Source organism: Calypte anna, chromosome 2 (assembly GCF_003957555.1).
Source record: "Calypte anna isolate BGI_N300 chromosome 2, bCalAnn1_v1.p, whole genome shotgun sequence".
Classification (NCBI taxonomy): domain Eukaryota; kingdom Metazoa; phylum Chordata; class Aves; order Apodiformes; family Trochilidae; genus Calypte; species Calypte anna.
Window position 1 is genome coordinate 45,466,289 of NC_044245.1, and position 25,652 is coordinate 45,491,940.

A 25,652-nucleotide genomic window follows, 5' to 3' on the forward strand; every position below is an offset into this window, starting at 1 on the left:
CCACGTCTGATCTAAAGCTCTTCCAGGCTTCAAAGAGCATGCTGCAGTTAGTGACTTCACGCCTCTCATCTGCCAGAGAAGAACTTCAGCTTGTGTCAGCAAACCGAGCACCCCTCCTTCATGCAGGAGCATTTTACACTACAGCACTTCCCAAAACAACACCATCACATCAGGCAGAGTTAATAAAGCATACTGCAATGGACTTCCTACAGCATCCCACAGGAGAAGGGCCATTTCCAGCAGAAAGATTAGAAAAGCAGCAATCTCCAAGTAATGTGATATACCAATCTGCCTGTGTCCCACCTTATACCTGTTCATACCACTGCATCTCTAAAACCAGCTGGGCTCAGGTTATACCAAACACTATCTGAAAAATTCTTCTAGTATTTCTGCTATGATAAAGCAGTTTATTAAACCACAAGAGAACCAATTTCCATATCCATTTTGCATTCAACTTAGCAGATTCAAAAAGGTTGCTTTAAATACACCAGTTGTTACATGGGAAACTGGAAGCACAGATGAGATTTAGACTTGCCAGTACTTCTGGGCAGGAGTCAGAAGGGCAGGAATTTTGTGGGATGGATCACAAGGTCACAAACCCCACCATACTTCTACTCAAAACTTTGAAAGAGGAGAATAAGATATCTTAAGAGCTTAAGGGTAGAATAACAGCCTGAAGTCCCTAGCAGGATTTCAAAGGGTTTGAGGAGTGAAAGGGGAAAAAAGAACCAGCCAGTATGGAGCCACTTTCAGCACAGGCAATGGGAACTGCTAATGAAGGACAACATGAACTAAAAGGAGTTATTATGAGCTCAAATATTTTATTAGTGAATTCAACATCTGATTAAACAATATATATGGTTGAAGCTTAACATCCAGTAGCTCTCATACAGAAACCTCGGCAAATTCACAGGGCTAAAGGAAAAGTTTCATTTGAATGCTGCAGGCTCCAAGGAGCAGGGCAGGCAGCAGTATGCAAGCAGGTTAGCTGGGAGACATGGGGAGGGGAGTGGATATGAGAACAGGATATGCAGCTTCAGGCATCTGCCTTACCTAGCCCAAATTAACCAGCTAATTTCCCCAGGTGCTCTTTACAGAAAGAAACTTCTCCAGAGGGTGATTCATGGCACAATGTTATAGTGCTGCTCTGCAGAGCTCCCTGAATTTATGCTCTTAGAGGAATACTGCTCTCACCTGCAACTACAGGGCAAGCCCAGGGAGATGTGGTGGCTAATTTTAATGCCTGTATGTGGGGAATGTGAATCTCCCCCTTGCTTTCCTTCCCCTGCTACCCACTGTGAATTAGCATGTAAACAAGTGGCATTCATCCCATATTCACAGCTGAGGAGTTTGTCAAGAAACAGTACCATAACAGACAGACATACACAGCAGATTTTAATTTCATTCCAGTCTCAGGTGGACTTTTTGCATTTTACCACAAACTCACTTTTTCCCTTCATACAACATCAGATCTGCCCAGACAACATCCATCACATTGGTAAAGAACACCCTGTGAATGCTCAGCAAGGTACCCACTCAGGTGGAAAAGTGCACGATCTGTCTGCACAGATCTGCTGGCAACCCATGTGGGTTTCAGTCCATGGAAGTCAGCAGGCTTTTCACTGATTTTAACAGATAGACTTGAAAACAAATTCACACACACAATTCATTCATATATCAAGCTGAGTTGCTTCTAAAATTTTACTCATTTGGGAAAAAATACAGTTTTTCCTTCCCTTTTTCAAAGTTAACAGCTGTATCCAACTTCAGAATTAACATGATTTACCTAAAGGAAGAATTTTTTTCTGTCAATATTGACTGGCTGTAATTCTGTAAAGTTTACAACATTTATACCCCCTTACTAAAAAATTACCCAAGTGATAACATAGAAAAGAAATTATGGTTCTGTGTGTCAAAGAACAACTGTGCAGACCAAAGTTTTCTGCTATATTAATATAGCACCAACAGATGCTGTAATTAGAACATAAAAGGCAAACAGAGGAATTTTTAATAGTTCTATACACTGTTTAGGCTATGTCTAAAACTAAAATGCTTCTTTAGGGAAGTGATAATGTCTACATATATGATCCTGGGACAACTGTAAAATGCTAAAGACCCATCCCACAGGTGTCATACAACTTAACTGCATGGCTGTATTTGCAAATTGCTCCATTATCTACAGTTCTATTCTAATTTTATCCTTATTTCAAATGAACTTCACTGTTTTCAGGAGTCCATTAATTATTTTTTCTTAAAGGCAGGGTGTATATTAATTTTAGCTGTCATCCATTCACATGCTGAACTAGATAAAGAGCACAAATGGAAGACAATAATATGCTGCTTCTAGAAGAAAAAAAAAAAGAAAAAAAAAGGAAAAAAAAATAGACTCAATGGTAAGCAGGCAGCCAATGTGTTAGTTTGATGTACAATTCTAATTTCTGCTGGAAAAAGATTTTTGTGTTGGTATAGGGCACTGGAGAAATTGAGTAAACTCAACATGGCATTTATCAAGATATTTCTTGATATTTCTTGATATTAAGATATTAATTATTAAGATTATTACGATATTAACAAGATATTTCTTCTATTCTGGTTTTATACCAGTGTAGGTTTGGTTTGAAGGCAGATGATTTTGAATGTGCAAAACAAAACAAAAAAACAACCCAAAAAACTCAGAAAGGCACAGCTACTAATTAGAGCAAACACACAGAACAATTCAGGCCATCTAGAAGAAAATGGCAGGACTATGATGGCACAAGTTCTGAAAATCAAGTGAAGAGGTGGAGAACTTGCCTTGAACTTCATTCTAGGTAATATTTTTTCTAGATAATACTTTTTTTTGTAGATAATACTATGGGAATACTACTGAGACACATCTCATTTTGAGATGTATCTAGAGGGGAGAAAAACACCTCAGGAGTGAAAACTATGTTTAGTATTTGAGAGTCCTCCAGAATCTGTTCTCAGGGACATTTCCAACTGAACTGAGTAGAAACAACCACAGGAAAGCTTGCTGACAGGTTCCTATCTACCTGGAAGAACAGCAATACATGAGAACAGGGTAACATTGCTTTGTTCTGGCACACACCAGAAGGCACAGGCTACAGCCCAGGCTCTCTGTACCATTTGGAGAGCCTAGGAATCACAACTAGTGAAAAAGGCAATGAAACAGAAATAGCAACTGCTTGATGGCAACAGTGAGCTCAAGCCCTACAGCTTCCCCATCTGCTGCATTCCTCCTTCCCTAAGAGCAGTCTCAGGAACAGATTTTCTCTGGCTGTTCACAGTGCTGTTGGATCACCTCAGCAAGTTCAAGACACCGCAAAATTCGCCATTTCTCAGCAGCCAGCTCCTCCTTGGATACCTGGCCCAGCAGTTTTTTAGCAAAGAGGTTCTGATCCTGCATGAAAAGGCCCACAGCAGACCTTGGGGCTTGAGGGAAGCTCTCCAGGCAACCACTTGTGAAACAGAAGTTGATTTTCTTGTCACGTCTCATCCCTGGTCCCCTTTCTTCAATCCAAGTCAGAGGTCTAGTGTAAAGAAGCAGAGGAAAAGAGTAATATTTATGAGATCAATAGTTATAGTTCATACTTTTTCCTCAGCATCTACAGAAAATACTTCAAAAATGCACCATTTTTAAATTTCAGTCACTGTGTTTTCAGGTAACATGTTCTGACCAACACAGTTTGTGGTTATAGTACTGAACACAACTTTAACTCTTTAAGAGCTTTAACTCTTCCACTGCTTCACGCCAGGACTTTCAGTACACCAGTTAAGCTCTTTCCTCCAGTTTTCCCTATGCACAAAGTAAAACCAGCAGTGTCTAGCCATCTGACAGGGAAAAGGGAAGTCCAATCTTTTTGTTTTGTTTGTGGACTTGGATGAAAAGTGCAGTTAAATACCCAAATATTATGTGCATGATCCAATCACAGCTAAAATCAGAGGAATGACTAGACATTGTCCATCAGGAATAATCATTCAGCTATCCAGTAATGACTGAGGAGCTATGGCTGAACACCACCAATATTTAGCGTGAGTGGACAGAAGGCAAGTTCACTCATTCAGACACTTAGCATCTGTACTTCCTCTGAACTTTTCAAATATGTTAAAGAAACAGTGGAACCACCGAGCTGATCCTAGAGATTACACCAGATGATGCTACTTTTGCCTTTTTCAGCTACATAGACTCTCAGGCAGGTCTTTCTTAATCAGAGAAAAGTCCTGTATTACACCAGTGTGATAGCTACAACCCTCAGACCGACCACTGGTGCTGCTGGCTGTTACCTGACATAGCTCACAGGTTCTTACACTTTCCTCCCCACACTTTCCTTCCTGGCTCAGCTGAGGAAAGAGAAGCCATGGGAGGTGCTGCATTGCTTCAGGGGTCTTACCAGACTCTGGCAAATACACTGCAAATACATGCAGAGGCTTTGAGCAATGGTCCACCAGCCACAGCCAGGACTCTCCCTTACTGCTCTTTATCAGCTGTCTAAACCATGACATTACCTTCTGCAGCTCATTCATCAGCACTCACTACTGCTTGTATTTAGAGGATGCACATTATGTTTCTTATGAGGTTATTGATGGCCCTTCCACAGTGCTTTATGACTCACTTTAGTCTGTCACTCACAAATTATGAGATCATCCATATTCTTACATAGCATGGAAGAATAAATTCTGTCTCCAAGTACTGCCCATTAAATCTTCAATATCATTACATCTGGAAACAAAGTCCTTGTCAGTCTACACTGAACACATTCTGCAGAGTACAATGTGTTAAGTGATTCTGCATCTCTCATCTTCTGTGCTTTAGGATTGTTTCTGTATTCACACCACTGTATCAATTATTGTTTAGTTATCTGTACTGACACACACACACCCTACAAACTAAGCAAGGCCAGATGATCTTGACTGAACAGCATAAAACAATTCAAGAAAAAAAAAAAAAAAAAAAAAAAGTGAAGCAAATTACAGTCTGCAAAAATGCACTGAAAAAATCCTCGGAGGACTAATAAATGCAAGGACACCATGCATTTCAGGAAGCCCTAAGACTACATGTCACTACAGGCCAGAAAGGTACTTGAGGGTCCCATCAATTGCTGATATCTATGCCCTCATCCTCCCTGCCTGAGGCACTGGCTGTTGAGCAGGGTTAGAGGAAGGCTGCTCGGCAATCTGAGTTTTGCTCTAACACAACTGAGCCAGTTTTATGTTCTTCAGACAGCTGTTACTCAAAGCTGCTTTATCTCAGGTAGGCAGGCATGAAGAAACCACTGGGCAGGTGGAGGTTAAAACCTCCAGCATGTAATAGACGGAAGTCCATGATCTGATCCTAAATAGGCAGTGTCAGTGCAGGGTCACATCCCTGGGGCGATCCAGAGAAGATGCACACCAGCAGTCAGGTTCAGGGGAAAGTTGTCTTCTCTAGCTTGGGAAAGCCACTGAACCAGAAATACAATCATGCAGAGAAGGCAGACTTTAATCAAAGTGATTAAAATTACTGATTTAGATCAATGAGCGAAGAAATGTTGGTTTTACTAATAGATTTATCATCTTTTCTGATTGGATTTCTAGTTGTTTTCCCAGAGAGGTTAATTCAGTTTGGTTGGTAACCAAAACATGTTAGTTTTTTAATTAACAACAATCTCTACACTAAAATAAATTTTCTTTTTTTCTTTTTTTCTTTTTTTCCTATAATAAAGCATATGCTGCAAGTTTGCACACAATTTAAGCTATCCCAGAGCTTAAGAAATGGGCTTGTATTTTCTATCAGAAAACTGTGAAGAACTGTGATTTTTTTAATAGATTATTTACCTATATTTGTTAAAGATTTGTATAGAAGTACTATCTGGCTATGGATGCAGTAGTTAATTTAGAAGTGTTAGTATTGTTACTTAGAAGCAACAAATGCAGCATTTTGTAGCTGAATAAAGCAACATTAAATATGTTGGACAATGGAAAAAGAAAAAGCAAATTTAACCAAACACTAAAAATCTACTTTTATACTGACTTTTTACAAAACAAACACTATCTGCAGTGGAGAAACCACCCTGACTTTTTATGGTCATTTTGTCATTAGACTGGAAGAACTCTCCTAGCTACTTTTTATTCAAGAAACTGGAAGAATCTTTTCACTGTTCTCATTCCCTGTTTGTTCAAATAACAGAGTGGCCCTAGTTGTCATAGTTAAATAAGCCAGAATGAAGTGAATACTTATTGTACCTGCAGAAGAATTAAGCTAGTTTCATGCTCAAAAGAATTCTGGGTCCACTCAGCTTAATAAGTTATGCATCAAAGAATGTATTACATCCTTTTTTTTATGGATGTTCAATTTGAAGAGTTTTAATAGGTTTTTTAAGCTAAGATCTCAATACAAACATAATTCCAAGCACTTATTGCCAGAATATATGTTTAGAAAATGCCTTCAATTTCTTTTGAACACCATCCTTTTCATGTTTTGAAAATGCCCACGTTTCTTATTTACCATGCAATCAAAACCACCTACTTTAAATTGGATAGGAATTAGACAGTTATATCCTATCCCTAGGTAACATCAAAAGAGTTTACATCATTATTTCTCTAGCCCACACCAGAAATTCTTTTTTGACATTTACTGTACCCAAGCTCTGTAATCCTGGGACAGGAACTGCAGTTCAAAACCAGCCGTGCTGTCAGTAGAGGTTTGGCTTTTCTTGGATTGCTCACCACTTTATCACAGAGGCTGTCAGCTCAGCTGTCTTGGAACAGAGAGTTGGCAGAGGTCGCCATCCCCCAGACAGCTGGACGTCAGGCATTAACAAACACACCTCCAAAACCCACTCTGTCACAGATGAGCAGCCAGCGTGGGCTGTGGTGGGGACAGACTGCAGCCTTTGCACAAATCCCTGCTTAAGGAGCAGAACACAGGCTGCTGCATTCTGTACCTGCTGTACTTTCCAGGGCAGAAATAGGCTGAATTAACCTGATTTCTCAAGGTTTGTGCTTTTCAAAAAAGGATGAGATTGCTTTCGGGAAAGGGGTAAACCTTTCCCATCATTCAGCCCACTAAGGGTTGGGTAAATTAGAGCCATAACACTGCCACTAGGACTGCCAGGGCCATAACTTCACTTGGTGGGGAGTGGGCCAAATTCTCTCCTGCTGTAACTCCACTGACGTCAATGGGGGAAGGTCAGCAGGAAACATGGCCCCACCACTGAACAGAATACAGGAATGCTATGCGAGTTTCCAGCCAGTGTAAACTATCCCAGAGGCCTGAGGCTGACTGTCCCTGAGGTCATTAAAATGCTCATGGTGACAAAGCACTCACTGACCCATACAAATAGTTAGCAGTGGGCTAAGAAAAGTAGGTGCTGGTTGGTGGTGTAGAGAGGAAAAAAGCAGCAGTAACTCGGAAAGGGTTCTGTACCGAGCATGTATCACAGCAGCTCAGAGCTACCTAGTAGACAGGACAGCCAGGGAAATGCTTAAGCCACCCGCCTGCTCCACCTGCTGGAATTAGTTCAAAACCTCACTCTGTAAAGCTTTTTACTGCTACATTACTGGCAAATCCCTAGGAGGGTAAACAGAGCTTGTGTGCTGAGTTCTGTCCTCTCGCAACTTCATTTTAGAAGGAATAGGAAATGATATTTTATTTAGAGAGAGAGGAAGATTGCTGAGACGGGATGCTAATCCCACGATAAACTGCAGTGGGCTTTGTAGGACTGGCTGATCAAATGCTTTACCAGCCCAGCAGTGAAACTAACAGCTCAAATGAGCCCTGATTATTCACTCCCCAAATAGCCAGTAGTTCAGGTTATTACTTTTTAAACTAAATGCTTCTTAACGAATTAAGCATTCATGTTGTGTCGGGGTTTTTTTTTTTCTTTTTTTGTTGTTTGGTTTTGGGTTTGTTTTTCGGGCTTGGGGTTTTTTGGTGTTTTGTTTTGAGTTTTGGGAGGTTTGTTGTTTTTTTTTTAAATTAAGTGTTCTAGCAGCATATGTTCAACAAAAAAAGCAATAATTTATTACAAAGATAGGGCAGAATATTTTCCCATAAGGTCTAATTTTCTCTTGCTCTTCCTAGTCTTCTCACTAGCCTCTTGTTACATGCCTATGATGGGGTGTCTGGCTCAAAGGCAGTGTCTACTATACAGAAGAATAAGAAAAAAAGGAGTGAAGGAAAAGGAACAAATTGTTCCATCACCATTCCTACCTCCTAGGTTACACAGAGCACTTAGATAACTTCTCTATACCTTTTCATGTCAGGTAATTCTCCAGTTGTGCCTACATTGTGCAGTAAAACCCATCTGAAGGACACAACTCCCAGGCAGATGGCCCATAATGACCCAACTGGACAATTTGCAGCAAAATACAGCACCAGACTTTGGATCACGTTGAGTACTCGATCTACAGTGTGAAACACTATTTGACAGCAAGGTTATTGTTATCACATAATAAAAGTTAGATTAAGCTCATTATTATAAAATACATCATCAAAAGAGGTTTATGCAATTAAGTCGTAGTGCAATGATTAGAAAAAATTACAACTATCCTGGCTGCTAGATTCTCACTTAGTGTACCATGCTTACAGTCACATATTTTCAACCTGTAAAGAATGGTTAGCTTTCAACATACAACTAGAATTTCTGATGTGAAGCAAAAAATATCCTGTCTCTGAACAATTTTTCTGAGTGCAAGAGATTATTTAGTCTTGAGCATGATAAAATATATTATGGACACATTCCCACATTCAGACATCAAAAAAAGAGCTATATAAACCTCCTTGTGCTCCTCAGCAAGCATTGTTGGTGGCTCCTTTCAGTAAAAATACTGTAGGAAGCACTTTCAGGTCTGTTTCTCTTGTACACTTTTCATGCCAGCATCCACCCATTCTGTTTCTACAAGAGGAAGAAAGAATGCAGAACTCCTGCAGATGACACCCAAGCAGCCTGGCTCACCTGCTGCCACAGCCATTACTCACTTCTTGTTTGCTGTCTGAAAGTGAACAGTCATTCTGGAATAATTTTTATCCTTCTGTTTTTCTCTGGTGGCAGAGGTTACAGTGAGGTCTCCAAAGAGGTCAATCAGCCAACTCAGTCTGGCAATTCCACTGAAAGCTGGGAATCCAGCTTTGTTTTCATCAAGGACGCTACCTGGTGGGACATCAACAGAAAGCCTTGAGAAATAGGAAAGAGAATAATGTCACTGGCACAAAAAAGGCTGAGGAAACTGCACTGTTGCAAGATTAGAGACCAGAGTATCATGAGTGGACAGACAGAATAGGAAAGTCAATAAAGATGGTCAGCCTTGAAATGTACCAGTTGGTGAGCTACGACAGAGAAGGCTGCACAAAGTACATATACACCAATCCCTTCAGGATATCTTAAGGACAGGAGTGTCTACCTGGATTCAACAAGGGAATAAAAAAGGAAGAAAGTAATGTCTTGAAAATGTCTCTCAGCTCTTCTGCAGAAAATCACCAGGACAGAAGACTAAAAGTCCCCACTAGAAATTGGGAAACTTCCTCAGAGCTTGTCTTCTTCTCTGAGACCAGCATGAATGATCATTATCACCAAAGTATAGAAGGGATGAAGAAGTGCTCTCTATATAACAGGGCACAGACTTACATTCACCAGAGAGCAGAAAGTAAGAGCCCGTAAAAGACAAATGTTAAGGCAAAACTGTCTTCCAGACAGTTCTGTAATTTCATGGAAATATCCAAAAGTGATACCTTTGTCTGGACTGACCTCCCTATGGAACAGACAGAGAAATCCAGATGGTATTTCATTTCATCACAGCTACTGACCTGTGAAATGTAACGTTCCCTTCACCAGATCTTTCCCAGCCACCTCTTTTTTCAGTTGCTTGTACTCTTCAGTCAGAAGTTCAATGTGCTCCACATGGAGGATTTTACCTGCCATTAAAAAAAAGAAAAACCTACCAAAAATCAGGACAGATCAAATAAGAGGTCTCTTTGTGATTCAAAGGCACCTCAAAGCATTGAAGGCTTCAGTGATCACCAGTGGTAACCCATTTAGAAACATCTCAGGCATGGCTGGCAAAATTGTGTCAGGAAGAAAATCAAGCACTCCCTGCACTGAGGCACCAATCTAGGTTAAGGATTTTCAGAAGACAACAAATATGGAGACTATAGGAACAGTAGCCACTATGTTTAACAGAAAATCTCTAATGAAGCCCAATACCCAACTAAGGCTGAAACAGTAGTCTTCAAAGTAAAAGACAGATTCATTCTTGTCCTCTTTCCTCTCACGATTCCTTGTTCTGTATTTTTTCTCCCAGGATAGTATGAAAGAAAAAGGAGGGGAAAAAACCCAGCATAATACTCAGAGCCAGGCTGTAACAACATGTTAAGGAGTACCTCCCTCCACCGCGGTTAATTGGGTTACTCTGGGAGAGAGGCTATCTGATCCAAGTTGAATGTTGCCCTCATTCAATATGTGTTTTTCTAGAAGTCTTCCAGCAGAGTCAGTTTAGGCTGCTGACAGTAACTTCTACTTTGAGAGAAGAAACATAAATTCTGCTCAACAGGATGCCATTTGGCAAGCAACAATGCAGTAAGTGGTGTGGGTACAGGGAAACAGCAAAGCAGAAATCCTATACCTCCGGTGTTTTAGGACAAAAGTCACAAAGGAAATTTTTAAGCAGCAAGGTTATAAATAGTGCAGCTTGTCCAAATGGTTTGCACTCTGTTCCTGTCTGGCACTGTTCTTTTCCTTGCAGCCCCATAGATCCCCACTGTCCTCAACTGAGCTGCCAGGTTCTGACCCTTGGCACCACAGAGATGGAATCACATGCTTTCCAGAAATAAAGAGATTTTGCTGAGAGACAAGCTGTCTTTGAGACAGGGATGCCTTGCTGGCCTACAATAACATTAGCAGTTTTGTGTTACCAGTACATCACAAATACTAGAAGGCTAGGGAGCAGCTTCCAGTTTTATTTTCAGGGAGATGTACAAGTCCAGTGGTGACAGACATAAAATGATCTACCATCACTGAGACAGAAGTTTCATTTCCTAAGTGCATTCTGGGTGTCACAAGAGATCAGTGCTTTAGTAAGGTAAAAGGTAGCTTACTCTTAGCACTGACATTTTTGTTTATTGCCCCATTGGCACATATATTAAATTCTACATTGACATATCTCTAGAACCAGAATGTTCCCCTGTGCATCATGTCTAAGAGTAGACTGGAGGTCTGCTTTTGAGTTTGATGTATTTGGTGCTATCCAACACATAATACTGTTTACATCCTTGAGAACAAATGCATTACCTTTCTGCTCAGCCATCTCCCAGAGTTCATGGGCTGCCTTAGCAGACAAAGTCATGGGGTACTCAACAAGGACATGTTTCCCAGCTTCCAAAAACATTCTGAAATGGACACAAGATCAGTCTTTAAAGAGTATATCATCATAATCATCTCTCCCTCACAATCAGCCTCATATGGAGAATTCACACATTTGGAGTACTAGAAATAAATGGCAACTTTCCTAGCAAAGATGGTGTGGTGGCTGTATGACACATTTAAACACCAGAAGTGCTGGGTTTTAATTCTGATTTTTCCACAGAATTCCCTCAACCACCTAGAGCAAATCACTAAAATGCCACAGCATTGAGCACTGCAATTTCTAACTTCCAGACACTTGAATGGCTGAAGGGGGGCACTGGAGTATCCATCTTCTATATAATTTGTGAGGAAAGTCTTCATATCCTGTTTTAGGCTGCCTGTCCATCAAACAAAGGCCTAGAGGTAAGCAACTGGAATTATTCTGGAAATTAATGCATCCTAAATCCTACCCTCTTCTAGGGCTTATTGAGTGCTCTATGGAACTTGCTCTCATTCACTTAAGGCTTCTAATCTGGCAGTCTCTCTTCTGCAACCATTTACACAGCTCCTCTGTGCTTCTAAATTACAATGGAAAGAGTAGAAAAGCAGAAAGCAAAAAACCAACAAAATACCTAATGGTTTCCTCATGGCTTCTGTTCTCTGTGCTGATGAAGGCTGCGTGTATCTCTTTGCTCGTAAGAGCATCTTCCAGGGTAATCTGCTTCGCCTCATTAATATTGCCAAAACTTCTCCTGCAGATTTAGCATAAATAAAACCAGATCAAAACCATCATAGTCCATTCTTCTCAACTGCATGTTGTGCAGCAGCACCTAAAAATTGTTGCCATGGACCACAAGGTTCAACAAGGGTAGAAAAGAGTCATCTTCTGATTCAGGAAGGGCACAAGCTCTTGCAGAGAGTAGTGGAGTGCACAGAAGAACAAAAGAGATGGACCAGTGTGTAGGTCGTGGCATAAGTACAGAAACTGTCCTACTAAAGACACTAACTAAACTAAGTGTTTTGTTGGGGTTTTCTGGTGTTTTTTGGTCTGTTTAGATTTTGGGGGGTTGTTTTGTTTTTTTCATAAGCATCACTACCAAAAGAGTAATTTAAAGAGTGACTTTAAAGAGCACAGTGCTCCTATGGGGGATTTCTCCCCAGCATGATAAACAACACAGGCAAAATCATTTGCACTGGCAGGGTAACATGCAACTACAACAAGTACAGAGAACCAGGAGAGGGACAAAGGAGATGCTTGCCTAGGATAGCTCCTAACCTGCAACACACACACATCATGACAGTGCTAAGGGGAAAGCTGTCTTGGTCACTATCCTGAGCACATCTCCACCTGAAAATGAAACACACCCTCCTCTCCCCACCCCCTCAGTAGCTCTTTGCATTAGTGAAGACTGCAGCAGACATCTCAACAGCTGTAGGATAGGTGACAGCATGAGGGTAGGCCACAAGCAGGACTTGAAAGCATAGACTGGTAACATCTCCATGTGACTGGAATGAAGAAAGCAAGGCAATATATCCAAGCAGGCTGTCTGTGAACTGCATTTCGACAGCGCAGGTTCTCAACAGTAATGGAAACCTCATCTTCAGTGTTGTTCAAGGCTAGCCACAGCACTAGGAAAGGCATCAGAGAACCAAGAGTTTATTTGGCAGGGAAATAAACTGGATGACCTAATGAGTCCTTTCAGTCTCAAACAACCCTGACTGCATGATTTAAATATAGATGGAAAAATACATTCAAAGTCTGAGATCCATACATGTATGGTCTAACTATTCACACTCTGGTATTCTGGAGCTGTCTAGCAGCAATGCTCAGAGGGAGGTATACATTAAATTTCCACAGTTCTAAGCAAGTGAGAAAAAATCCCGCTCCCTAAGAGGCTACCTTACTGTCTGCACGAAATAAGGGGAAATTTATAAATAACAAATGTATAAATAATAACATCTACAGGTTCAGTACCTGGTTTAAAAAAATAAATAAATAAAATTATATGAGGAAGTTGCAGTGTTAGGATCTTTACAACCTGTTTCTGTAAACAAACTTTAATAAAACTCTGTAAAGCTTCTCATGTTTCTTAAACATCTCTATAAATGTCACGTAGACTTGAGCTTATTAGTATAATTATTGTCTGTAGAAAACTAAACCTACAGGAAATTTCGGTCACACAGAATTGCATTTCTTTTTATTACACAGATCCTGCAGCAAGAAATTCTCTCAGCTATTTGTTTAAGTCATTTCTGCATGGTATCTCACTAAAGTAACCTATTTTTTCCCTCTGTTCACTTTCTCACAGCCACTCAGAATGACAGGCATATTTGCATTAACTTTCCTTTTTCAGGCAGCCTTAATTGTAAGAGAAATATAAAACTTTGGTTATTCATTCCCCTGACCACCACCTAAATAATAGTCCTCCATACAGAAAGGCACATTCACCAGGAAAAAAAAAACATTACAATATCCATTCAAACATATTAGTATGAACTTTCTAACCTGGATACAAATCCGATGAGCTTCAGGTTCTCAGAAGGGCTGGAAGGCATTGGATTCATCAAATCTCGGATTCGTGCTAAGCCAGCAATTCCAACTCCCACCACTACGGTCCCAAACATTTTGTTAATCTAACCAAAAGAAAAAAACAAAAAAATAAACAGCAACAGGTTGTTGGTTTGTTTTTGGTTTTGTTTTGTTTTTTTGATTGGTTGGTTGGTTTTTAGCAGAGAGAGGAGCAGCTGGGAAGGGAGGTGGGAGGGTGAATTACTCTTTAACAACTGCTTTCATACAGCCAAACCTTATTCTGATGTCAGCAACCAGCTGACAGAGATGTGATGCTATAGCTACTGAGCTCACTTGCATTGCTTTGAAAGGTAGTCAAGAGGTCCAGGCTGTCACAGAACTGGTCTTCAGCCTTGTATTTAACAACTATTACACCACAGCTCTGGCACAAAGTTCTTCTTTTCTGTGAATAGAAGGAAGACTTCAAAAGTGACACATTCTCCTATTTATATCACTGCTTCCACACTGGAAAGGAGCCAAAAGGTTCTGCACACCCAGCAGAGCTTTATATAAACCCTGTTGACTTCCTGAGCATCTGCAGCACAGCCTGCCCCAGGCCATTCACACTGCATGGCAGCATAGCAGGAATACTTTGGGACAGGAAGCAAAGAGCATCTTTTCTTCCCCCACATAACTGCTGGCACATCCCATGGTGTCAAGATGCAACCAATCATCTGCTAATTTGGCCAGGATTCTTGCTTGCTATTTCCATGCATGAAGAAAGCTCTGCCATCTCTTTAATGACAAGCAGGCACATCCTCAAGACTTACATTTCTAAAAAGCAGATCCCTGCCACAATTGCATCTTATAGAGGACAAGCCAGGTACTGCACCTGCTGGCTGAGCTGCTGAGACACTGGTAATGAACTCTCCTTTTGGTTTCATGATTTGCGATTGATCTGCAGAAGCACTGAGAAACTGGTGTCACCTTTCAAACCTGCACCATTCCCCAACCCCAGGGACTAGTGGCATCTTGTAAAGTAATTTTAAGCTTAGAAAGAAAAACTGCTAGGAACCATGCCAAGTCAGCTCCTTTGCATTTTTTGTTATTTCCACAACATGACAGCATGCCTTGAAACTCAGTTTCTTTCTGTTCTGGTGTTCTTCCTGCCACTGCCTTCACCTAAGTGAACTCTTTCAATCACTTCCACTGCCTGGCTGCAACCCTTTAAATCCTTCTGAGACTTAAACGGATAAATAGACAAGCCCAGTCCTCTCCTCCTTGTGCCTCTTTGATGGGATCACAGTGCAGCAGCACAGCCCCAAGTGACTGTTCTGGCAGTGCTAGAGGTTGACAGCCTCTAAAAAATTACATCAACTGGCACAAAGAAATATAAATAGAAGAAGGCCCCTCTCCAATCAGGTCAGGTCTGGCTTTTGTTTTTCTGTAAGATTCTGCCTACATATATATTCCTCTCAGTTCTAAACTTTTCTTGCTTTATATGTGCCAAAGGGGTGCAAGGGTAAAACATGCAGTGGAGTGCTTAATATAAAGCAGAGAGAAGAAATCAGTCATATTGGAAGAGTTCTCTAGGGCAATTACAGTGATATATGTCATTACCAAATATTTGAGGTATAATGTGATGACACTGCTCACAGGTAAGAGAGATGTATAGGGCTGAGAGAGAAAGAAGGAAAGGAGGGTAACATAAACACATAACCCATTTTCAGTTCCACTCACAGGCAGAGTTCTGGGCTGGGCTCACAGTTACACTCACTTTTCTCTAGAGCCGAAAAGAAAAGAGACCAAAGCCTGCAGCATGACCTCATCTGGAAAGAGCCCCTGGAGGCCACCTCGTCCAAACCCCACTCAACTGCACCAGGGCCATGCCAAGCTCTGACTGTCCCTGCAGATGGGAATTCAGTAACCTCCTAGGGGCTCCGCTGCAGAATTTGACCACCATCACATTAAGACCGAGTTTCTACTCCAATTTTCCTATATTGTCTTCTGCCATTTCTCTGCTCATCTCCCAAAAGAGCGTGACTCCAGCTCCTCTACATCCTTCTCATCAGAAAGCTGTAGGTAGCAATAATAGTCTCCTTTACCCTTCTGTTCTGGAGGCTGAACAAATCCACTTCCCTCATCCTCACCTCATTCGTCATTTCCTCCAGCACCCTGACCACCTTGGTTGGTCCTTACCAGACTCACTCCTGCACTTAAATTATTTCTTGTAGCAGGGTGCTCAAAACCAGGCACAGCACTGTAGGAGTAGCCAGATCCTGTTGGTTACACTCTTGCTAATGCAGTTCAGGACACAGATCTTTGCTAGAAGAGCATCCTGTGGCCTGAGGTTCTGCTTACCCACCAGCACACACAGGCCACTTTCTAGCTTTCCAGCCATGAAATCCCCAGTATGTATTGGTGCACAGTATTATTCCACACTGGAAAAAGGACTCTAAATTCACCTTTGCATTATGTTCCTGTCTGCGATTTCTCCAACATGCCCAGACACACCTCTGCTGTACTGACAACTGCCAGCAGTTTGATTTCATCCACAGACCTGCTAAAACTGCACTCCATCCCATCACTCAGGTCATTAATAACAACACCATTAATAACAAGATTTAACAGTACTGACCTTGCTAAACCCTAAGGGATGCCACTAAGCAGCTTGACTATTTCACTGGCTGTTGCTTGAATTTTGTGTCACCGAACAGAAATCTTTGAGCCAATTTTCCACCCCCCCTTGTAACTTGTTTCCCCTCTCACCAACTTGCCCATAAAGACACTACAGGAAATCACAGCAAGGGGCTTGCTGGAGTCAAGCTAAAACCCACTCACTGTTTTCCTCTTGTTGACAGGGCCACTCATCTCAACATGGAAAGCAGTAGGATTGGTCAGGCATAGTTTGCCCTTGGTAAATCCAGCACTGGCTGATCACAAATGGCCTTCTTGGCATTTGTGTGCTTGAAGTTGGCTTCAAGGAGGATTTGTTCCATTACCTTCCCAGGGACTCATACAAGGCTGACCAGCCTGTAGGTATCTGGATACACTTTCCCTCCTTGAGGATGAGCACAATATTTGCCCTTTCCATCTCCCAGGAACCTCCCCTGATTGCCAAGTGTCTTTGCAATAGCTTCAACCAGGTCTCTCAGTTGTTGTTCTCCGGAAGTTCTCTGTCAGGTCTCAGGGCTGCTGTACATCCAGTTAGCTCAAGAGCTTCATCACCACGTTTGTACATCAGCAGTATTATACTACACTCCCACAGACTCTTAATGAAACCCAGGAGGCCTGAAAACAGACCTTACTAGTGAAAGCCAGGGCAAAATTAAAAAAAGGCATCAATTACCTCTAAGTTCCATCACCCTGGTCCCAGTGAGCATCAGGTTCATATTTTATCAGCTCTTTGTCTTGCCAGTGTACCCAGAGAAACCCTTCCCATAGCTCATTTCAGTGCCATCTGAGCTTTGCCTTTCCCAGCTCCATTCCTGCAAGCCTGGCCACTGCCTGGGTGTCCCTCCTGGATAGTCCCTACCAGCTTGTGCTCTTCCTGTTTAAGTAAGGAGTTCCTGTTAAGTAAGCTCAATAAGGAGGTCCCTGACAATCCACACCAGCTTTCTGACACACTTGGCTCTGCTTCCAGAACACTGAAATGGGTCCTACCTGTCCTCTACAGAGGTCAACCCTGTCGATCAACCTCAGCCCCTCTGCCCCTACCATCAGCCTCACATGGGACCTTGTCAAGCAGAACCATCAAAAACCTATAAAACTGCTCTTCTGAAGTGTACGGTTGTAATTCTTTAAAACTTAAATTCATAAAGTGCTCTAGTGTGAATCAGGACCAGGTCAGCAGAGGTTCAGAAGTAGTTCAGCTAGAGAGCAACTGACTAGGGACTTACTTTAAAATCAGAAATTGTCAAGGTTACTAGAGTGTTATGCTGTGTGCCTACAGCCTTTAATGGGAGTCAGACAGCAGACAAATTCCCCTGAAGCTCCTGCAGCTATCTTGTTTCCAAGATCTACTTTTTTTTTTTTCTGGTATGCTGCTGAGCTCTGCATCACTGAAGAGGAGAAGGTGGGGGAGCTGTTTACCTTCTTGCAGCGCCATGATCAAAGAACATCACTCAGCGGATGCTCAGATTGCAGAACAAACTTATTTGCCTCTCCTTTGAAAAAAACTTTCCTAGTCTCATCTTATTAACAACTTCTGACCTCCTGAAAAGTCACATTTAAAAGAAGCAAAATTATTTCAACCTAGGAACAAAACCTGTTACTACACAACCTGTTGCCATAGCAACCAGGCAGTTGGTCCAGGTCAAGGGTTTGCAGGCTAATACAGTGTTCACATGAAAAGAGACAGCTACTAAATGTACATTGCAGAACCTCTGCTTACATGCACAGCTAAAAGAAAAAACACTATGCCTGCATCCCTGCTACTGCTTTGTATTACCCACATTTCGCTCACACAACAAATCTTGGAGCTACACAAGGAGAAAAGTAAATTAGATCTTTTTTGGAACTCTCATGAAGGGCAGAATAGAGAATACACATCTGAGAGTCCAGATGAACATATGAAAATTTACCCTTGTTTCAAACCTTTACAACAAGCTAACAGCTACAGTTATCTTTCACACACAATAATGATGAGAGTGGAAACCTAAATCATAAAGAGCTGTGCAAGCCTTCTATGCCTTTTTCTTAAGAAAGGCAACCTTGGTTAATCACAGAATAGCTAGGCTTGGAAGGGACCTTACAGATCATCTAGTTCCAACCTCCAAGCTGTGGGCAAGGACATCTCCCACTGAATTAGGTTGCTCAAGGCCCCATCCAACCTGACCTTGAACACTTCCAGGGAGAGGGCATGCACAGCTTTCCTGGGCAACCTGTTTCATTGTCTCACCACCCTCATAGTAAAGGATGTCCTCCTAATATCTAATCTAAATCTCTCCCATTGTCCCTTGTCCTCTTGCTACACACCCATGCAGAAAGTCCAATCCCAGCTTTCTTGTACAACCCCTTCGGTTATTGGAAAGCTGCTATAAGGTCACCTTGAAACCTCCTCTTTTCCAGGCTGAACAACCCTAATTCCCACAGCCTTCCCTCCAACACCTTCTTCTATACCTGACAGAGCTTAGTTTACATTAAATCTGTAACTCTACCACACCTGAGTGATCACATGTGTTGTCATTTTCTTCATGCCACGTACCAATACACAATACAATTTCCGCTGACCTGAGAGCCACCTCCCACTGCTCTTAGGAATAGTGAGGGGCTCATATGGCCAGGGGGCAGCAACCGGGGAGATGAGGATTCAGGGGCAGCTGAAGTGTCTGAGCCCAGCTGCTGGAGTGATCCACCTAGTATAGATGAGTACATACATATACACGTATATACATATACATCTACATACTCTCACTAGCAGACCTCTATCCAGCTCAGCCAGAGGGGGTAGCAGGATATGGCTGCTGGGGTTGTCTGTGTTGGTACAAGTCCTCTGTCCCTCTGTGATCTGTGTTGGCCATGTACATGTGTGTGTGGTGCATACATGTGCTCTGTGAGCGTGTGCAGGCTGGGGATGTGCTCTCAGCTTCATTACTGCTTGGACCAGAGAGCATGGGACTGCAACAGTTCTGCCCCTGTGGGGCTGTCAGATTCAACCCAATATCTTCCCCTAACTTAAGCCAGCCTGGACCAACTGAGCTCACCAGAGCTCCCTGTGCAGCAGATTTAGGGATTAGACAACACAGAGAATGTTTTCTCTGTTAACAGCAAAGCCCTGAGGTGGGGGGTTGCAGTACCTTCCTCACAGAAGTTTTTAGGGGAACACCAGACAGCAGCAATCACAGTAAAATCAGCAAGCTGAAACCTTAAGGTCCACTCCATCCCTACATCTCTGATTTCAAATACCCAGAGCCCGGGCAGATGCTGTACTAAGGGTGCTGCTACATGTCACAGCTTGTGTCACCACATCTTTTTTTCATAGTCTGCTTGTAGCAAGATGCATCTGCCTGGCAAAGAAAGCAGAAGCTGAACAGTGTGGCTTTTGTTAGTGTTGTTTTTTAGAAGAGAAGAAGAGCACCAATGCTCCAATTCATCAGCCTACTAAAAGGTATAAATACCCTTTGTTCTGCAGGAAACCACTTAGGCACTTCAGCCATTGGGAAGCAGATCCAACACAGGACTCACTAATCTTAACTAAAGGAAGAACTTGAATAAAAAGGAAAAACAGAAATTAAGAAAATAATTGTTTGAATGCTAACATGCTGGAGCAGGAGCTTATGATTTTGCCCTGAGTTTTCTGCAACCTGGAGATAAATGTAAAGCCCTTTGGCAAGGCAGAGACAGGCAAGAAGGCAACTCCCAACATTCTATCCCTTTGTTACTTCTCATTAAAAACATTAATTGAACATAAAGTGAGTGACAGAGAAATTTTCTTGAAAAACAGCTAAGACAATTTATAGTCTCCACATTTCAGAGGAAAACGACAGCACCTCAAAATTGTAGAGCAATCACATACATTTTCCTTGAGAACTCTTTGTTATGAGTATCAACCCTTCCTGTCATCTCTTCATCTCTCACACTCATCTTTCTCTGGCTATCACAACCCAGACCACAGATTTCTGTCAGGCACCTGCCTCTGGTAGGTGAGCTATGCATTTGAGGCACCAAATCTCACAGAGTTTTTGCAGCAGAAAACTGTCTTTCATGCTGACTGGCACCACTGGACCTTGGAAATAGCCACAACAGGCTTTTCTTCCTGGCATTTAAATGACATTTAAACAATCCACCTGCATCATTTTACCTTTATATGCAGACTTCCTCATTAAATTCTGGTTTTCCAGCTGGCTGCCAAAGCTGAAGTTAATGTAGTTATACTGAGAGATGGCCAGATGCTGTATTACAACTGCCAAACAAGCACCTTCACTACATACAGTGGATGGTTAATGATAAATGACAGCTTTACTGTCTCCAACATTTATACCTAAGCAGAAAGGAGAACTTTCATTAGAACACACTCTTTTGCAACTTAACTCTACTAACTCCAGAGTCCACAAGAGTCCTGACTCCTATCACTGTGAGGTTGCTCTCCACAGCCCCCAACTCCGTACTTGAGGCAAAAACATTTCACAAAACTAACATAAAAACTGTGAGAGGCATTGGAAGAATCTGAAGATCTCTTTTTAATACATGACATATTCCATCCCGTGGAGGACTGTCTCAGAAGTGCTGTGAGGTACACACAGGGGGAGAAAAGATGGTTTTTTTCCTGTTCCCCTTTGCTGTAGCCACCTTTTGTCATTCAGATTTGCCTAAAGAAGAAAACACAAAGCAAATAAAACTTCTGGGGTCCCAGAGATGTTTTGTTTTAAACTCTGCCCTGGGATAATCTGTACTGTTTCAATTTTTTCGGAAAAAAAATTATGATTTGCACAGCCAGCTTAAATAGACCTTGAGTATTACACATGCTTTGCATAAGACAATTGATTCCTATAGGTGATATCTGAGAGCCACATTCCCTTTGGATATACCTACACTACTAACACCAGAACTATCCTGAAAAAACCAGCATATTTTGGGGCACCTGAAAAAAACTAAGAGTAAGACATGAAGGGCTTTACTTTGTATTTTATAAAAATAACCCGTTAAAAAAAAACAACATAGAAATAAGAGGGTTTTAAGTTTCAAGGAAACACTGGAGCAAATTACAGTCTTGTGAAACTTCTGGTGGGTAAATAAACAATCCCACATAACTGCAGCCTCCTCACAACTATTCTTTAGCCAAAAGGCCACTTGTATATGGCTAATTAGTATACCACTGAAGCAAAGAAAGCCACAAACAGTCTCCAAAAATTATTTCAGGCTTTAATGTGCTATAACCATTTTTGAAAGCAAACCATTTGTTGTGCATGGGGGTAAAAGAGTGTTTTTAACAAGCGGCTGTCAATTACTTGGGAGTCCAATTTTAAATGAGCGCTCAGGAGATTGAGCTATAGTATGGAGCTATCAGCAATTCACAGACCCTAATTTTCCATGGGATCAAACAGTATTTTTGCTACAGTACAAGTTTTGGCCTGAATACATGTCAGAGAGAATAGCCCCGAGTAAAGCTAAAAATGGTACTAACTCGAAGAAAAAACACAGCATGAAAAATGTCCTCCACTTTTTTGACTACATGTCCATGTAAACTCTAAAGCTATCACAGGGTTGAACTCTGCCAGGTCCCTGTGGACTCTAAACCATGTCCCCTGGCTTTCCTGTACAACACCAAAGCTGTCAGAGTAAAGTCTCCACGTGGCTAGGCAGCTCAACACTAAGCACCTATTTCATAGAAAGTCACTGCTGCTTTGTGCTGACTCTGAGATGTTGTAAAATTGAGAGTTTTCCATGTTCCACTAGAAATAAACCAGGAGGACTACTCACCCACACCTGCATTTTTGGAGAAATGTACTTGAAACTAACTACAAGAAGTGCAGTTGACAGGAGAGGGAGCAGAGGCATGCCAAATAATCTCAGTGCATTCCTTTCCTGTGCTGTGTTTTTGCTGTCACTCTGATTTTGCTGTGCTACCTACAGAGAGACAGATTCCTTACTTGACAGGTTCCCAAGTGCTTTGTAGGAAAACTTCAATGCCAGGAGTGGCTTCCAAGCCTTTCCTGCAATACAAATGAAAGTGATGATGGACAATTACAGGAAAATATTCTGAAATACTTTCTCAGTTACATCTGAATTGAATTTGTCTGCCAATTACAGAAGTCCATTCTATAAGCATTTTCTTCATCAGAGGGTGTCATGAAGGCAGAGCTTAGCTGGGTAGAAGTAGGAAACCTGTGTTTCCAGACTGTATTGCCTGGAATCCTGAATTGCCTTCTTTCTCCCAGAAGTTTACTGGGAGACCTATAGCAAGCAAATCACATCCCTTTTCCCTGCTAGTCCTCCCAGTTCCAAAGCAGGGGAAATCTGTCTTCTGTAAAGCAATCTCAGACCTGCTAATGATGAACACAATGTAAGAAGTAGGTATTCCTACAACCTCTCTTTTCTTGCTGTAGCAAATCCTACACAAATCTGAAATCTAGCAAAGGTTGCTAAGGCTTGTAATGAAATACCTGTATAAAACAATGTCATATAACGCATGACACCAAAATACCTTTTTTTATTTCTTTTCTCTTGCTGTTAAATTCAACTGAAACCCAAACCCTACAAGGAATTACATGCTTGCTTAGCTTTAATTGTAAGCAATCCCATTTATATAAATGAAAATACTCCTACAAGTATACCAAGAAATAAGAGCTTTCACTGTTTACTGTAATATTATTAGGCAGAAGAACAAAACACATACCCAGCCACAAGTATGGTCTTTTAATATCTTTATGAAATCAACCCAAGAGATGATACCTATTTCCTGGTCCACTAAAGGTCACTTTGTGACAGGCTGATCTATCCTAAGAATTTCCAAAACAAAATAGCTTTCATGCTACACACTGCAGTCACCATAAAGATGTTGCTTACAAAGGCTGATGAAACACCCTGCTTCCATTGTTAGCATGAGGGTAACTGATAACACTGGGGCTTGCCTTATTATCTCTTCATAGCAAACAATACACACATAAACTGAAGCTGGCCAGACAAGTATAATGTTTTTAGCCAACTTTCCCAGCAAAAGTGTCTTCACACTTCTGAAATAAACAGTTATAGAAAGTGTGTTTGTTGTTTTTCCTTTTAAATAACTAAATTAAGATAACTACTGGGAAGAAGTTCTGCATTAAGTTGTAACCTTAAAAGTGATGGCTGCAATGGCTAAAACCTGTGTCATTTTATTAGTCTACCACTCCTCAGTAAGCCCTGAAAAATGCTACAAATATTGTCCATTCCCATTAAATTTTGGAAATCTAACAATGGCAGTAATTGCTTAAGAACAGGAAAAATAATAGTTCTTAAATGAAGATTAACAACTGAGGTTACTCAAACCCCTCTGAACTTTAGAGCTCAGTATTTTTCATGTTAATAGGTATCACAACACTCAAAAATCGTATGGCCCAGCCACTAATCTGCTCCCTCGTGAAGAATTAGCCTGCAATTCTCTGCAATTTAGCAGTCATAACATGCTATTCTGTTAGAACTGACCTGACACCGATAACGCTTATGCTACTACATTAGCCACTAGAGGGGGTGTTTGCTATCCTGGTTAAATTATACTGATACAAAAGTTAATTTAAATTTAAAAAAAAATTATTAAAGGCTATAGGAGTGCTGTAAAAGCACATTGCCTACAGTACTTCAGCTGTACATTAGGTCTCATGCAAAGTTTTAGGAAGCACAATGCTTTGTGTATAACTGGAGACATTACAAAAGCAAACTACATATCTCCCAATTCCTAGGCCTGCAGCCATCAAACCCTAGGATTTCTACAAGCAGAGATATAGTAGTTTTATATGCCAAGAAGATGGAAAAATATCCCACTGCTTTTAATTTGCCTGTACAGTCAGACAGCTCTGAGCATGCCTAAACCTGACCCTTCAGGAACACACTCAGGCTCATGCTCAGGCTTGACAAACAAGTGAAAGAATGACATACAAAATGGTTCCTATTTACAAGCATCTGCCTCATTACCCATCTGCCAGATTTTGTGTTCAAAAAAGTCTCCAAAAGGATCTAAAATACAGCCATCAAGTTGGGTCCAATGGCAAGCAAAGCAGAACATCCTACTTGGCTCAAGCCCCTCCAGTAACTACTAATATAAAAAACATTTCCAAAGAGAAATTAATAGATGTTGCAACTCCCAGATGGGCACTCCCATCATGCAGGTGCATGTGCAATGAACACAAAACTCATGACAAATTATAACTTGACTTCATGTTTGGGTCCATGCAGCAGCATTAGCTGGAGAAGAACAAAGGATGATTTGTGCCAGTGTATTAGGAGCACTGTAAGCTCTATGTATTTTGTTATTGCCAGTTTGGGACCAGTGAAGCTGCTGGCAGCACTTACAAAACTCATGATCTCTATCAAAGTTTCTGTAAAAATAACTAAAATTGGTGAATACTGTCTAAAAAACCCACCTTTACTTCTCACAATTTGCCTTCAAAGATTTGGAGATGGAAGGTTTAAGTGAAGCCAAATGCCTGCTCAGAGTAGTACTTTAAATACAAAACCCATCCAGAATCAGTATGGCAATGCAATCAGGACAAGTACCACTCTTATAGCTTCTTCTGTCAAATAAATCTACTTAATGTGAACCAGTATTTTATTTACAACAACTGTGGTTGAATAAATGGATAGTATCCCATCAAAGGCAGGACTGGCACAACCACCTAACTTGGCAACTACCAAAACAGATACTGCAATTGTTCAAGACCAAAAAATACTCTGTCCACTTAATTTTTTCTGCAATATTTCAATGTCATTCATATCTCAGGCATGACTGTGGCCTCTCCACAAACTGGGTTTCAGACAAATAATTTATTTTTCTTTTTTTTTAATTAGAAATGGAAAACACAAAGCATCCCACATTATTATCAAACACAAACACTACACATGGGTATTTGTAAGTTGTCACTGTTTTATAGTTGACCACCTTAGCTATTGGACAACAAATTGGACTTGGCAACTGCATCAGTTCTCCCTGCATATGACAATTTCTTGATTAAAAAGGCCATCTCTGTCAGCACAGCAGTAGGAGATCCCAAAGGCAAAAGATGAAGAGATGAAGCCTGGTGTGGTTTAAGTAGAGCTGGCAGCTAAGAGCCATGCATCTGCTTGTTTGCTCACTCACTCTTCTCCCCACTGTGGGATGGGGATGAGAAAATCTAACAAAAAGTTAATGGGTT

General features: G+C 41.2%; 1 protein-coding gene across 5 annotated transcripts in view; it reads right to left on the reverse strand.

Moving 5' to 3' along the window:
• Positions 1-808: 808 nt before the first annotated feature.
• Positions 809-25,652, reverse strand: part of BLVRA (biliverdin reductase A) — a 31,032-nt gene continuing 6,188 nt past the window's right edge. For 2 of the 5 annotated variants that reach the window (XM_030445299.1, XM_030445298.1), the window contains exons 2-8: positions 14,182-14,290; positions 13,825-13,952; positions 11,951-12,070; positions 11,265-11,362; positions 9,785-9,892; positions 8,960-9,131; positions 809-3,530 (exon numbers count right to left, since the gene is read on the reverse strand). In XM_030445299.1, coding sequence (XP_030301159.1) covers positions 3,257-3,530; positions 8,960-9,131; positions 9,785-9,892; positions 11,265-11,362; positions 11,951-12,070; positions 13,825-13,952; positions 14,182-14,187 — 906 coding nt within the window. In that variant the 5' untranslated portion in view covers positions 14,188-14,290 and the 3' untranslated portion in view covers positions 809-3,256. Of the gene's footprint in view, positions 3,531-8,959; positions 9,132-9,784; positions 9,893-11,264; positions 11,363-11,950; positions 12,071-13,824; positions 13,953-14,122; positions 14,145-14,181; positions 14,291-25,652 lie in introns of those variants that run through there. The other 3 variants (XM_030445303.1, XM_030445302.1, XM_030445300.1) reach the window with 3 other exon arrangements.